This window comes from Lolium rigidum, chromosome 4, assembly GCF_022539505.1.
Source record: "Lolium rigidum isolate FL_2022 chromosome 4, APGP_CSIRO_Lrig_0.1, whole genome shotgun sequence".
In the NCBI taxonomy this organism is placed as follows: domain Eukaryota; kingdom Viridiplantae; phylum Streptophyta; class Magnoliopsida; order Poales; family Poaceae; genus Lolium; species Lolium rigidum.
In genome coordinates, this window is record NC_061511.1 from 36,845,356 (window position 1) to 36,857,059 (window position 11,704).

General features: G+C 45.9%; 2 protein-coding genes across 2 annotated transcripts; one reads left to right on the forward strand and one right to left on the reverse strand.

The window, feature by feature from the left end:
* Positions 1-564: 564 nt before the first annotated feature.
* On the forward strand, positions 565-5,285 carry LOC124646900 (laccase-20-like). Its single transcript, XM_047186942.1, has 6 exons — positions 565-654; positions 799-950; positions 3,390-3,637; positions 3,723-3,842; positions 4,100-5,038; positions 5,125-5,285. Exons 1-6 carry the CDS (start codon positions 565-567, stop codon positions 5,283-5,285), a joined length of 1,710 nt encoding a protein of 569 aa, XP_047042898.1.
* A 1,577-nt stretch (positions 5,286-6,862) lies between these two features.
* LOC124650414 (replication protein A 70 kDa DNA-binding subunit C-like) lies at positions 6,863-11,469 on the reverse strand. The gene is made up of 2 exons (XM_047189945.1): positions 11,177-11,469; positions 6,863-9,614 (listed from the first exon to the last, which is right to left on the reverse strand). The coding sequence occupies exons 1-2, from the start codon at positions 11,467-11,469 to the stop codon at positions 7,070-7,072; spliced, it is 2,838 nt and encodes a 945-aa protein (XP_047045901.1). The 3' UTR covers positions 6,863-7,069.
* Positions 11,470-11,704: the final 235 nt, after the last annotated feature.

An 11,704-nucleotide genomic window follows, 5' to 3' on the forward strand; every position in this document is an offset into this window, starting at 1 on the left:
TCGTCCATGGCATGGTTAAGTCACAAAGATCTACTTATTATTTAGAGCTTGTGGAGTGTAACAGCAGATTACGGTATCGATTGTATCATGCTCATGCCACGGATGGTTGAATAATAAAGAAGAGGATGAACGGTATCGATTGTATTGTACTCATGCCACGATTTTTATAAAAAATTAATCAAATTTGACATAGTTTGACTTTCTTAAAAAAATTATAGATCTTAAACCTTAGAATGGAGGTAGTAGTAGAGTACTAGTAGCGTAGTATTATACTTTCCAAGCACGCACGCGGACACAGAAACCGGGGGGTTGACTCGAGGAAGAGTTCCAAACCTCCAACAGCTCTCGTCTAGATCAAGTAAAGGCAACGATCGAGCTGTGAGGGCACTTGGGGAACCATGTGCAAGAGCGAGAGAATCGGCCATGAGCTCTACATGCATGCTGTAGCTAGCTGGTGCCGAGAGAGAACCACCTGCTTTGAAGTTCAGTGCCACCAAGTTTTACCGACGACGGTGTGTAACATCATCCCTCCGTCGCGAAGCTAGCCACCTGCTTGTGCCAGCTATGGCCGCCGCGTGCGTCGTCTTCTTCCTTGCTGCGGTTCTAGCAGCGGCTGCCGGTGGTGAAGCGGCGATCGTCGAGCACACGTTCGTAGTAAGCGCTCTCCTAGCCCAGCTCTCACTTTTGTCTTGTCCGGATTATTCCTTTGTCTCTTTTTTTTACAAACACATATATATAGGGCCGGATATATATACCATCATTAAAGGTTTGATCCTGAGATTTCCTCGGATTGTATAGGTGAGCCAGATGAAACTGGATCAGCTGTGCAACGACACGCTCGTCACTGTGGTGAACGGGCAACTCCCCGGCCCAACGATCGAGGTCACAGAAGGGGACTCGGTGGTTGTTCATGTCGTCAACAAGTCGCCGAATGGAGTAACAATTCATTGGTAATTTTTTTCGATAAAGGATGCTTTATTACTTATAAAAAGCAATTACATTCAGCCTCTGCATAACCAGAATGTACACAGCCGTTCAAGTATATGGAGCCAAAGTAAAAGTAAAGACAGGCGAAATACATATCGAAACGATGAATCATATAATGCCTAGGATGAGGGTGGAGCGCCAATCCGTAGACTATGCTGCCACCCATGTAGAGAAAAAGTATCCCTCGCCATAGCCTCCAACCGTGTACAGACCTCCGTAATAAGGTCTCGGTTCTCCTCCCACTGAAGAGGTAACCACGAACGGAGAATACATGTACACCTGTAGATGACCTGCAACAAAGAACAATTTTTATCGTTAAAAATCTTGTCATTTCTACTAAGCCAAAGCGCGCAGCTGATAGCGCCCCACCCTAAGAAGCAACTTAAACCTTGAATCGATACCGTGAAGCCAATTGCCAAAGACATTTGCCACACTAGTCGGGGGATACCGGGTAGACGCTACTTGGATGACTGACCATATAGATCTTGCAAAACTGCACTGGAAGAAAAGGTGTTTGATGGTTTCATCATGATGACAGAAAACACACCGTGAACTACCGTGTCAATTCCGCTTAACAAGATTATCTTTGGTAAGAATAACTCCTCGACGAAGGTACCATCCAAAAAAATTATTTTTTAATGGTATCTTCATCTTCCAAATTTTCTTATTATTATCAATTGGTATATCAGAATGAAGGATCGCATTGTATAAGGATTTGACTGAGAAAATGCCATCTACATGAAGATTCCATCTAAATTCATCCGGTTCACGCGATAAGTGAATATCTCCCAATCGTTGAACTAGAGCATTCCATGCCAGTAGCCTTTGTTCAAGCAAAACCCGTCTGAACGTCACATTCGGGGGTGAAGTAGCCATTATCATTGGTAATTAATGTAGCTAGTATTTCATATCCGATCCAACTTAGCACTACAGGAAAAATCGACGTTGCAAGTGTTCCGGCTCCTTTGCCGTGTGCCGGGAAACACGGTACACTGCAGAGATAAGACGGTGTCGTGTATTCAGTTTGGGAAAACACACAACAAAGTTGCGGTCACACGACCATGTCACTAAGATCACACGGCATAAATTTGGACACAGCACACAATGCAGAATACACATGGTAAAGAAACGAGCACGGCGAAGAGGTTAAAAACACACGGCAAAATACCGTTCACGCCAAAGGCATGGGACATGTGGCCTTGTTATCCGCCTTTGTCAATTCCATTACGACGGTGGTACCTTTCCGAGTGTCTACCAACGGACACTTGGCAATTGTGCCTTCCCTCTCCGCCAGGGGAAACCCTATGTCCCAGTCCATCGGGCAAGGCGGCAGCGGCGCCACGGCGTCGTTCTCTTCTTGAAGACCTTGTCGAGGCTACTTGGGGAGAGACCGATGTGTAACTGGAGGCTGGGCACTGCGATGCGCTGCCGGTGTTGGCTGCTGGCCAGGGCATGGGGCTTCGAGGCGCTATGTACGACGTGGTGGATGCAACCTAGTCAGTTGCTTCTCCGAGTCCGAAGGATCCTGCCTTCTCCTCGTCGACTCTTCTAGGCTCATGAGGGGAGGTACGTTGGTCCGGGCTGCCTTGGAGTCGCGGTCGTGCTATGGTGGTGTCTTGCTTGGTTCATGACGTGGTTCGGTGGCTCCGTGCTCCATCTCCTCACCTCTTTTGGTAGGATGTTGGGGGCGGGTCGTTCTCATCGGGTCGTTTGTAGCGGGGTGTTGTAAGCCGCTTGGCTATGTATCGTCTTGGGTGGGTGTGGAGTTGTATCGGTCGTCGGCCTCTTCTTCTATGTGATTGATACGTCTTCCAGGACGTATTCTCAAAAAAAAAATGGACACTTGGCAAAGAAGTATTTCAGTCAATTCGTTGATGCTTATTTTTCCATTCTTTTCTTCCCGACTTCGTTTCACGCCATTTCCTTTATGCCATATTTCAGCCATTGTGACCCCCTATATATAGCCTCTCGCAGCCCCACAGAATTCACAGCTCAGTATAGAGAGGATGTCAATGAAAATATGCCTTCGACCTCGGTTCTTTGTGATCATAAATACAAATCATCCGGATGAGTGGAGTTATATCCAAAGGTTGCATCTGATCATATGCAATGTATAGAAGGAGATCACAAGAATAACCCTACTTAACTGTCTGCTTTGTTACAAACCATCCGGTACAGGTGTATTTTTCCTCCATTTTTTTCTCGTTGTTTCTTTTCCACCATTTCCTTCCCGCCATCTCATTTCCGCCATTTCGTTTATGCCATTTCCTTTCTAGTGTGAGTCACCATCATCTTTTTCTGGCGAGTTTAGACAACTGCTTACGGACAAACAATCCAAATTGTGACAGTATTCTTGTGGGAAAGAAAAAAATGGTCTGCTAATCCTACATACCTGTATGCAGGCATGGAGTGAAGCAACAACTGAACTGCTGGGCCGATGGACCAGCGATGATAACACAGTGCCCCATCCAGCCGAATAAGAATTTCACCTATCGATTCAACGTCACCGGTCAGGAAGGCACGTTGTGGTGGCATGCTCACGTCAGCTGCCTCCGTGCAACAGTTCATGGCGCCTTAATCATCCGTCCGAGATCGGGTCCCGGTTCTTACCCGTTTCCGAAACCTGACAAGGAAATACCCCTTGTCTTAGGTTTGTGTCCTCCATTGGTTCACCACATTACTCATCAAGTGTGTTGTTTAATCAGCCTAGTTATAATATTGTCAACTGCATGCAGGAGAATGGTGGGATACAGATCTTCTTGAGTTGGAAAGGAAACTCGCGAATGGTGAAATGAAGGAAGTGCCCACTTCATCTACAATCAATGGCAAGCTTGGGGCCTTCAATAACTGCTCCGGTAATTTGGCCTCTCAAATGCGCATTCTACTTTAAGCAAGCTATCCTAGTATCTAGGATACAATGCTAAGAGACGACCCTATTGTGAAAATAGCATGCTTTGATTACAATTAGGTCTTTCAAATGCATGATATTTTAGCGAGCTATCCTAAGTTTCTAGGAAACCCCATTGTCAATATTTCAGACTACTAGACTGTAGATTTTGTCATTGGCATGCTTTGATGACAAATTAATAATTATCTTCTCTGTGTTCCGTAGGGGTCATCGAAGATGACTATATTCTTAATGTAGAGCACGGCAAGACATATCTTTTACGGATAGTGAATGCCGCGCTCCATGCGGAGTTCTACTTAAAGATCGCTGGGCATATCTTCACGGTGGTCGCCGCCGATGCAAACTATGTGAAACCTTACACCACGGATCTAATCGCGATCTCGCCTGGTGAGACGGTTGACGTATTAGTCGTTGCTGACGCACCTCCTGGCAAGTACTACATGGTCGCCATGACAGTCCCGTCACAATGGATAGTGGAAGAGCCATTATTGAACACGCTTGTCATCTCAAGAGGGATCATACACTATAATAATACGAGCAAGGGATCTGAGAATACTCCGGCATTGTCCCCTGAACTGCCCGTTGATGATATGGGGAATATATCCTTCTACTTCCATGGCAACTTGACTAGCCTCCTTATGCCTTCGGTGCCAACAAGCATTGACGAGCGAATATTCATCGATGTTGACCAGGGGTACATCTGCAAAGAAGGCGAATCACCCTGCCGTACCGCTGTGACCCGTATGAACAACATCTCGTTCCAACTGCCCACGTCGGTGCCATTGCTCCAAGCACACTACTACAACAATATTAGTACGTCCATAAGCATGGTGCGAGAATTTCCAAGCAGTCCACCCAACATAGAGTTCAACAGAGGCAACACAATGAAGGCCACGTCAATGAGGAGGGTGCGTTACAACACCACGTTGGAGATTGTTTTCCAGGGGCCACCGGGAGAGACCAGCTACCTAAACCCTATGCACCTCCATGGGCACGACTTCTTCATTCTCGCGCAGGGGATTGGCGAATATGACCCAAACAAGGATGTGCATACATACAATTTGGTGGATCCACCCGTCAGGAACGTGGCCCTAGTCCCAAGGTTTGGTTGGACAGCAATCCGATTCGTAGCAAGAAATCCAGGTATGTGTAACATCATTTGTATGCATACTTACGTGGAAATGTCCTGAGTTTTCATAATCATTAGTCCATTGTACAATGATGAACAGGGGTGTGGTTCTTGCACTGCCATCTTGAGAAGCATGTACCCTCTGGCATGGCGACGGTATTCGTGGTGGAGGACGGGCCGACATTGGACACAACTCTCCCACCGCCTCCAATAGATTATCCAACATGTGATGGCCAGAGCAATAAAGTGTCATATGAATAATGATAAGGAGTGTACTAACGCTTGAATAGACCGCCGTTGTGATGGTATCATCAATAATTTGTTTTCTTAATTTTCAATGAAATCACATGACTATCGGTTACGGTTATTGTAGTCCATAAATTCATATAAATATGATATTATCTATTTGGATGAACATAGTACGCTTTGCATTTTGGAATAGGAGTCACCGGGACATTAGATGTGTGGATCACTATAGTATGCATTGGCTCTTGACATTAGATGTGTGAATCATCATGGTACGCATTGCCTTTTAGAATTAGGGTCACTAGGGGCGCGTTTGGTAAGCCGTGCCATTTTTTCTCTCCGTAGGGCAGGCTTCGTGGCTCTTAGGCCTTTCGGAACGATCTCACTTTGTTTGGCAGCATGTGAAGATATTTTCTACGCGTTGTGAGCAACAAACCTCTCTTTGTGTGGTGGTCTGCACAACGTCCATTTTAACTCTAATGGTGCACGGTATTGGTGTTTGGTTGCATAAATAAAACTGACATACTCTTATCATGTTCAAATAAGGTGAGCTTACCATAATTTGGTATTGCTTGCAGATATAAAATGTATGTTTGTTGAAATCATACGGCTGGTTGAAACAAATGTGTGCCATCTGGGCTGAACTTATACGGCTAGTTCAACATTCTCCATTTGCAATCTTGTAATGCGTGGACGGAAGAGTACAAATTGTTTGTGATGGTCATACCTATCGCAACGATTTCAAAGAAATGCGAATGAAGACCTCTTCACACATGGTTAAATAAACCGTGTGCGGTGTAAGGACGGCTCACCGTTGCATAATGATGTTTAGGTTTACCGTGTGTGACATGCCAATTCAACCAAGTGAGATGAACGGTAAAATGTGACAAAGAATCTGATTTTTTACCAAAATATACATATTCGTGTCTTTTATATGCATAGATGATGTTTCACGAAGAAAGAATGACATGTCATTGTTCTAAAAAAAAAATTGGAGCTTTAGATTTATATTTTATACATACCACAAAACTGATGTTTTTCCATAGAAAAATTACATGCTCACTTATATGACGGACATGTACTTGGTTAATTTTCTTTAGATCTTTTATCATTAAGAATATCATCTATTTTACTCCCAAACAGATGATTTCTTGGAGCCGATTTGAATATACCTACGGAGCAGTTTATAGCTAGGCATGTATTTACCTATCCACGCCCTACCCTAAGTTGCTACAGAGACATGAAACACACAGCACATGCCGATACCGTATGATATTTTGACACTGTCTGCATCTTAACAGAGCTTCTACGTTATGCCCATTCACCTAGTTAGAGAAAATAATATGCTAATTATCTTGCTATTGAACAAATGACGACCTAGTGCAAATGCATGAAACAAGCAATACCAAAGATCAGAACAGGGCATGACTGAACCAAACAAGCATATCAACACTACACCGGACATAGCAAAAACAGCAGCCACATCGCGAACTTCTTTGCAGATCTAGCGGGCCAGCCTCAATACAAACGGTGGACTCAGGTAGCATAGTGAAGGAAAGGGCACGAGAAAACCACAGAAAGGCAAACACAGATTATTTAAACATACGCTGCATTATGAAGTCATGAATATATAGTAACACAAATTCCAGACACAGGAACCCCAGTAGAGCACTGGGGAAGAAGCCCAAACACTGCAGGCAGATCAAACTGTACAGAAAGCGTGGCCTGGCAAAGCGCGGCGATGCCACGCCACGCAGATAAAACCGAACCAGGACGCTACTGGATCAGCTCAAAACACGTCAGGAACTACCGACATAGGACTGCCTGCTGTATCCTCCTGAAGCGGCGCCATTTCCGTAACCCTGGCGCTGGGGGGCACCAGCCTGCGCCGGACAGTCTCTGGCAAAGTGCCCGGGCTGACTGCACTTGTAGCACAGGTCTGACCGGGCATTGGCGTTGCCAGCTGAAGAGCCGTAGGAGGCAGCCTGCTGCCCTGGGCAGTCTCTAGAATAGTGACCAGGCTGACTGCATTTGTAGCACAAGTCTGATCTGGCACCAGCGTTGCCAGCCGAAGCAGCGTACGAGGTGGCCTGCTGCCCTGGGCAGTCTCTAGAGTAGTGCCCAGGCTGGCTGCATTTGTAGCACAAGTCTGATCTGGCGTTTGCGTTGCCAGCCGAGGACCCACCGTAGGAATTAGGCGTGATGCCACTTGCTGTTGGTTGCTGCATATCCATGGCCACTGCAGGGCAATTCTGCACGCTGTGCTCATTGGACCCACAAACAGCACAAGCCTGTGCAAATCGTGTTGCCGATGGCGTACTAGCCATCCTGGCAGACAAGCTCGCTTGCTGCCCAAACTGATTTGGGCCACCCATGTTCGTGGCATACGTGCTGTTAGATGTGAAACCAGTGTTAATAGCAGCAGCACCATTCACCCCAGGAACTGAGCCTGAGCCATCATCCGCCAAAAGGTTATCAATAGCTCCCACAAGAAAGCGACTCTCTTTTGCCGTGTCATCCAGTTTTTGAGCCTTAACTATAGTGGCTTTCACGCGCGCTTCATCACTAAATGTTTCTTCCTTGACTTTCAGCTTAAATATGTATAGCTCAAAACGGGTCTGCCTTATGATTCCTGCAAATTTTTCCCCATCTTCATGTTGCATACTGAAAAGGTCCTGCGCTGTGAGGCCAATTATGTCATGGCCAGCATCCTGGAATGCAGTTGCAAACGTAGTAGTCCCAGTGTGATCCTGGATTTGACACTGGAGCATGTACCTGTACTCACAATTTGGAGAGCTGTGATCACATTTCTCGCCTTGCCACATCCCGTCACCATTATTTGTGACTTTTTTATTGCAGCGTGTACCATTAACCTCTGCGGTGCAAGCTGGATAACAGAAAGTATCTGTGATGATGTTCGATATTGTACCCATAACAGTGATCCAGTCGGGCTTCTCTGATCTTCCCAAGTTGTCATCCTTGATCTGCCTAACAGTTGTTCGGGCATCAGTCCGGCCCATGCTTGACATACCACCCACAGATAAAGAAGTGCAAGCAGTGTTTTCCCCTTCAGTTATGTACCACTGCCTCAGCCGTTCAGCATCAGAGAAGTCTGGATTTACTTTTAACAAGGTTGAGCTGATTGTGCCCACAGATTTGCCATTGAAATCACCAACAAGGCCAGATCTCAGAGCAAGTACAGGATTCAAACCAGAATCACACAGTGACTGCAGCTGCTGACCTTCGGCATTACAGAAGTCACCCCACATGGTTATTTCCACGCTGCAACGAGACATGTCCTTCAGTTGAAGGACTCTTTTCTGGGTTTCCACACCATTCTTCCGCATAAATGTAGAAGAAGGGCTAACTGATGTAACAACCCCTAGCAAATCAACCATGGAGCCTTTATCCATGTTAGCTATTTCGCTGATCTCTCGGAAATTGAACTGCTGCCTAGGGATACTGCTATCATCACCAGAACAAACCTCAATAGAACTTGTATTATCCAGATTGATTTCATAGTCATTGTTTAAATTGTTAAACTGCTTCTTTGCGGGTCTGAGCACCCCTCTAGATATCAAGTACACCTTATCAACCTCAATTAGGTCATAGAACTGATCATACCGCGCAATACTACTAAAGCATACTGCACGAATTTCTCCACCATGTGCATCAAGAAGATCAAAGCTGAAGAGTTTTCCTGGACCTTTCGCATTGGTGAAGTGCTTGACATGACTCTTCGCAGTCACCCTAGCCTTTATTGTCCAAGTATTTTGGTAAACGTTCAATGCTGAAATCGGGATAGCACGAGGGGCAGCTTCATTCCTAGCAACATGTCCACTATTTCTATATGCAGGAGCTGGCTGCTGATACGAAGACTGTGCAGAACGCCCATAAATATTGCCAGAAGGGCCAGAGCTCCCCCCTGTACCAGGAACTGCAAACCTTTGGTTCTGATGAGAGTTCAGTATTGGTCGCTGAGCGTTTGGCTGCACTGCATTGACATTCATTGTGTTCTGTGCTGACAATGTACCATAAGATCCATCAGACAACACATTGTTAGGTACAGGTTCGACTGTTTGACCAATCGAAGGGTTGACTGGGCCATGAACACCATTGTAGGGTGCACCATATGACAGATTGTTAGCAACCTGCTCCACCCTTTCAGAACCAGCATTGCCAAGCATGCCTGGAGCACCGGAATAGATTCCACTATTTGCTTGAGCAGAATTGGCTGGTAAGTTAGGCCCCTGTCCTTCAGGTATTTTTTTCTCATAAATCTTGGGTGTCCCAATCATGTCACACTCACTTCGCAGAACATCAAGTTTGACAACAATAATTATCCTGAAGGCAACAGAAAAACATTTGTCAGGTCATGTGATAAGAAATCCATATAAACATCAAATATCCAAAGTATTCTGAAAGATATCCGCTCAGTTCTACCAGAGGATTTGTTTTATTCTAGAAAAAAGCTCGGCTCATAAAACAGTAGGTACAGAAAAGAGCAACTCAAAGTAGAGATTGGAGAATATAATAGTTACCCACACCTTTAGAATTAAAAAGAAAATACAGCCTGCTCATGCTATTTGCTATTTTCTAGAATGATAATTAGGGCCACGAGAAAAACAAGGTTCCAAAAACTGACGGAAATCCCATAACTCATATCATGACAATGCATGATGTAAACTGTTTTATCAATTTGATATGGAAATCAGCAATACAAATTGACACTATTTTGCGTGAGCAGCATTGCCACAAAATACAACGCCTTTACTGCAGCAAACATAGAAAATGTGATGACATTTGCCAATAAAATCCTACACAACACAGGAAGTTCTTAAAAAAGCTATACCATGAAAAGCTATACATTTGCTAACCCAATCACTGTCCCAACAGGCTAGCTATAAAGTTCTTAGTGATTAAATCTTCGTTGACATAACAGGGATTTGTGCATCTTTCGTTGTTGGACCGCCACATATCAAAGCAAGCAGACCAAGACCCAATCGTTTTATACCATGAAAAGTTCAGAACATTGATTTTACATAACAGGGAGAATTTCCCCTCTCTCTTTTTTTAATGGTGTTTTCCCTCATTTTGTCAGCAGTATCCACGCCAAAGATAAATTAATCTGCTGGGGCTGGAGGAGAACTGTAAATTAAACACGCAATGGCATATGTTCTTCTACGTAGTAAAACGCTGTAGGACGATAACTCAAATGAAACTGAACTTGAAGGCTGATATTGTGCAATGATTAACGCTCTAACCCGATCACTGTCCCAACAGGCTAGCTATAAAGTTCTTTGAGTGATTAAATCTTCGTTGACATAACAGGGATTTGTGCATCTTTCGTTGTTGGGCCGCCACATATTGAAGCAAATAGATCCAGAGCCAATCTTTGTCCCAGAACAAAGATTGGATGTTAACATCAGAAGTTCAGAACATTCATTTTACATAACAGGGAGAATTTCCCCTCTCTTTTTTTTTTTGAATGGTGGTTCCCCCCATTTCATCAGCAGTATCCACGACAAAGATAACTACATCTGCTGGGGCTGGAGGATAACTGTAAAGTAAACAAGCAATGGCATATGTTCTTCTAGTACGATGTCGTAGGACGACAACTCAAGCGAAGCTGAATTTGAAGGCCAATATTGTGCAGTGATTAACGCTCTAACCCTATCATTGTCGCAACAGGCTACCAGCTATCAAGTTCATCGAGTGACTAAATCTTCAAAATAGACTTCCTAGACTGCGAAATGTGCGCTTCTTTGGTTCTTGGACCCTCCCCAATAAATCGCAGCAAGCAGACCCAAGATCCAATCTTTGACGCAAAACAACCCAAAAGCAGAGCAGGCTAGGGTTAAAGCAGAGCAGGCTAGGGGGTTGGAGGAGGTATTGCGTGCACGTACCTGCGTTTCTGGATGGTGTTGCAGGTGATGTCCTGGAGGAGGACGATGGAGCCGACGCGGAGGGTGCCGTCCCGGACGAGGTGGTTGTGGTCGGTGGAGAGCATGGACTGCTGCGAGTGGACGCCGTCGGAGAGCAGCAGGCGGAAGCGCTCCGACTGCTTCGCCGCGGCGGCGGACTTGGTGGTGACGGGGCGCAGGTCCGCCACCTGCAGCACCGGCTTGATGTTCCCCGGCCCGTCCGGGAGGTCCCAGATCTCCTTCACCGCGCCCGGGGTCAGCTGCGGCGCGTCCATCGGGTCGGCGGCGAGGGGAGATGGGGAGTGGGGTTTGGCGGTGGTGGTGGGCGGAGGGAACCCTAGGGTGGAGAGGGAAGCGGCTGCGGCGGCGGCGGCGTACAGGGGAAGGAGGAATGAGGTTTGTGAGGTGGGGGTGTATAGACCGGGCGTAGGCACGGTGGGTGGGCGGTTGGTTCTGCAAGTTTTGTGGGAGCGCGCTAGTGCGTCTCCTGCGGGAACGTTTCGAGTGGGA

What these genes read in the sequence shown, in the direction of transcription:
- LOC124646900 (XM_047186942.1), top strand. Translation starts at nt 565, where the DNA reads ATGGCCGCCGCGTGCGTCGTCTTCTTCCTTGCTGCGGTTCTAGCAGCG. An exon ending in AATGGAGTAACAATTCATTG is followed by an intron (nt 951 to 3,389) that starts GTAATTTTTTTC and finishes ACCTGTATGCAG; the next exon opens with GCATGGAGTGAAGCAACAAC. An exon ending in GGCCTTCAATAACTGCTCCG is followed by an intron (nt 3,843 to 4,099) that starts GTAATTTGGCCT and finishes TGTGTTCCGTAG; the next exon opens with GGGTCATCGAAGATGACTAT.
- LOC124650414 (XM_047189945.1), bottom strand. Translation starts at nt 11,469, where the DNA reads ATGGACGCGCCGCAGCTGACCCCGGGCGCGGTGAAGGAGATCTGGGAC. An exon ending in AACACCATCCAGAAACGCAG is followed by an intron (nt 9,615 to 11,176) that starts GTACGTGCACGC and finishes TGTTGCCTTCAG; the next exon opens with GATAATTATTGTTGTCAAAC.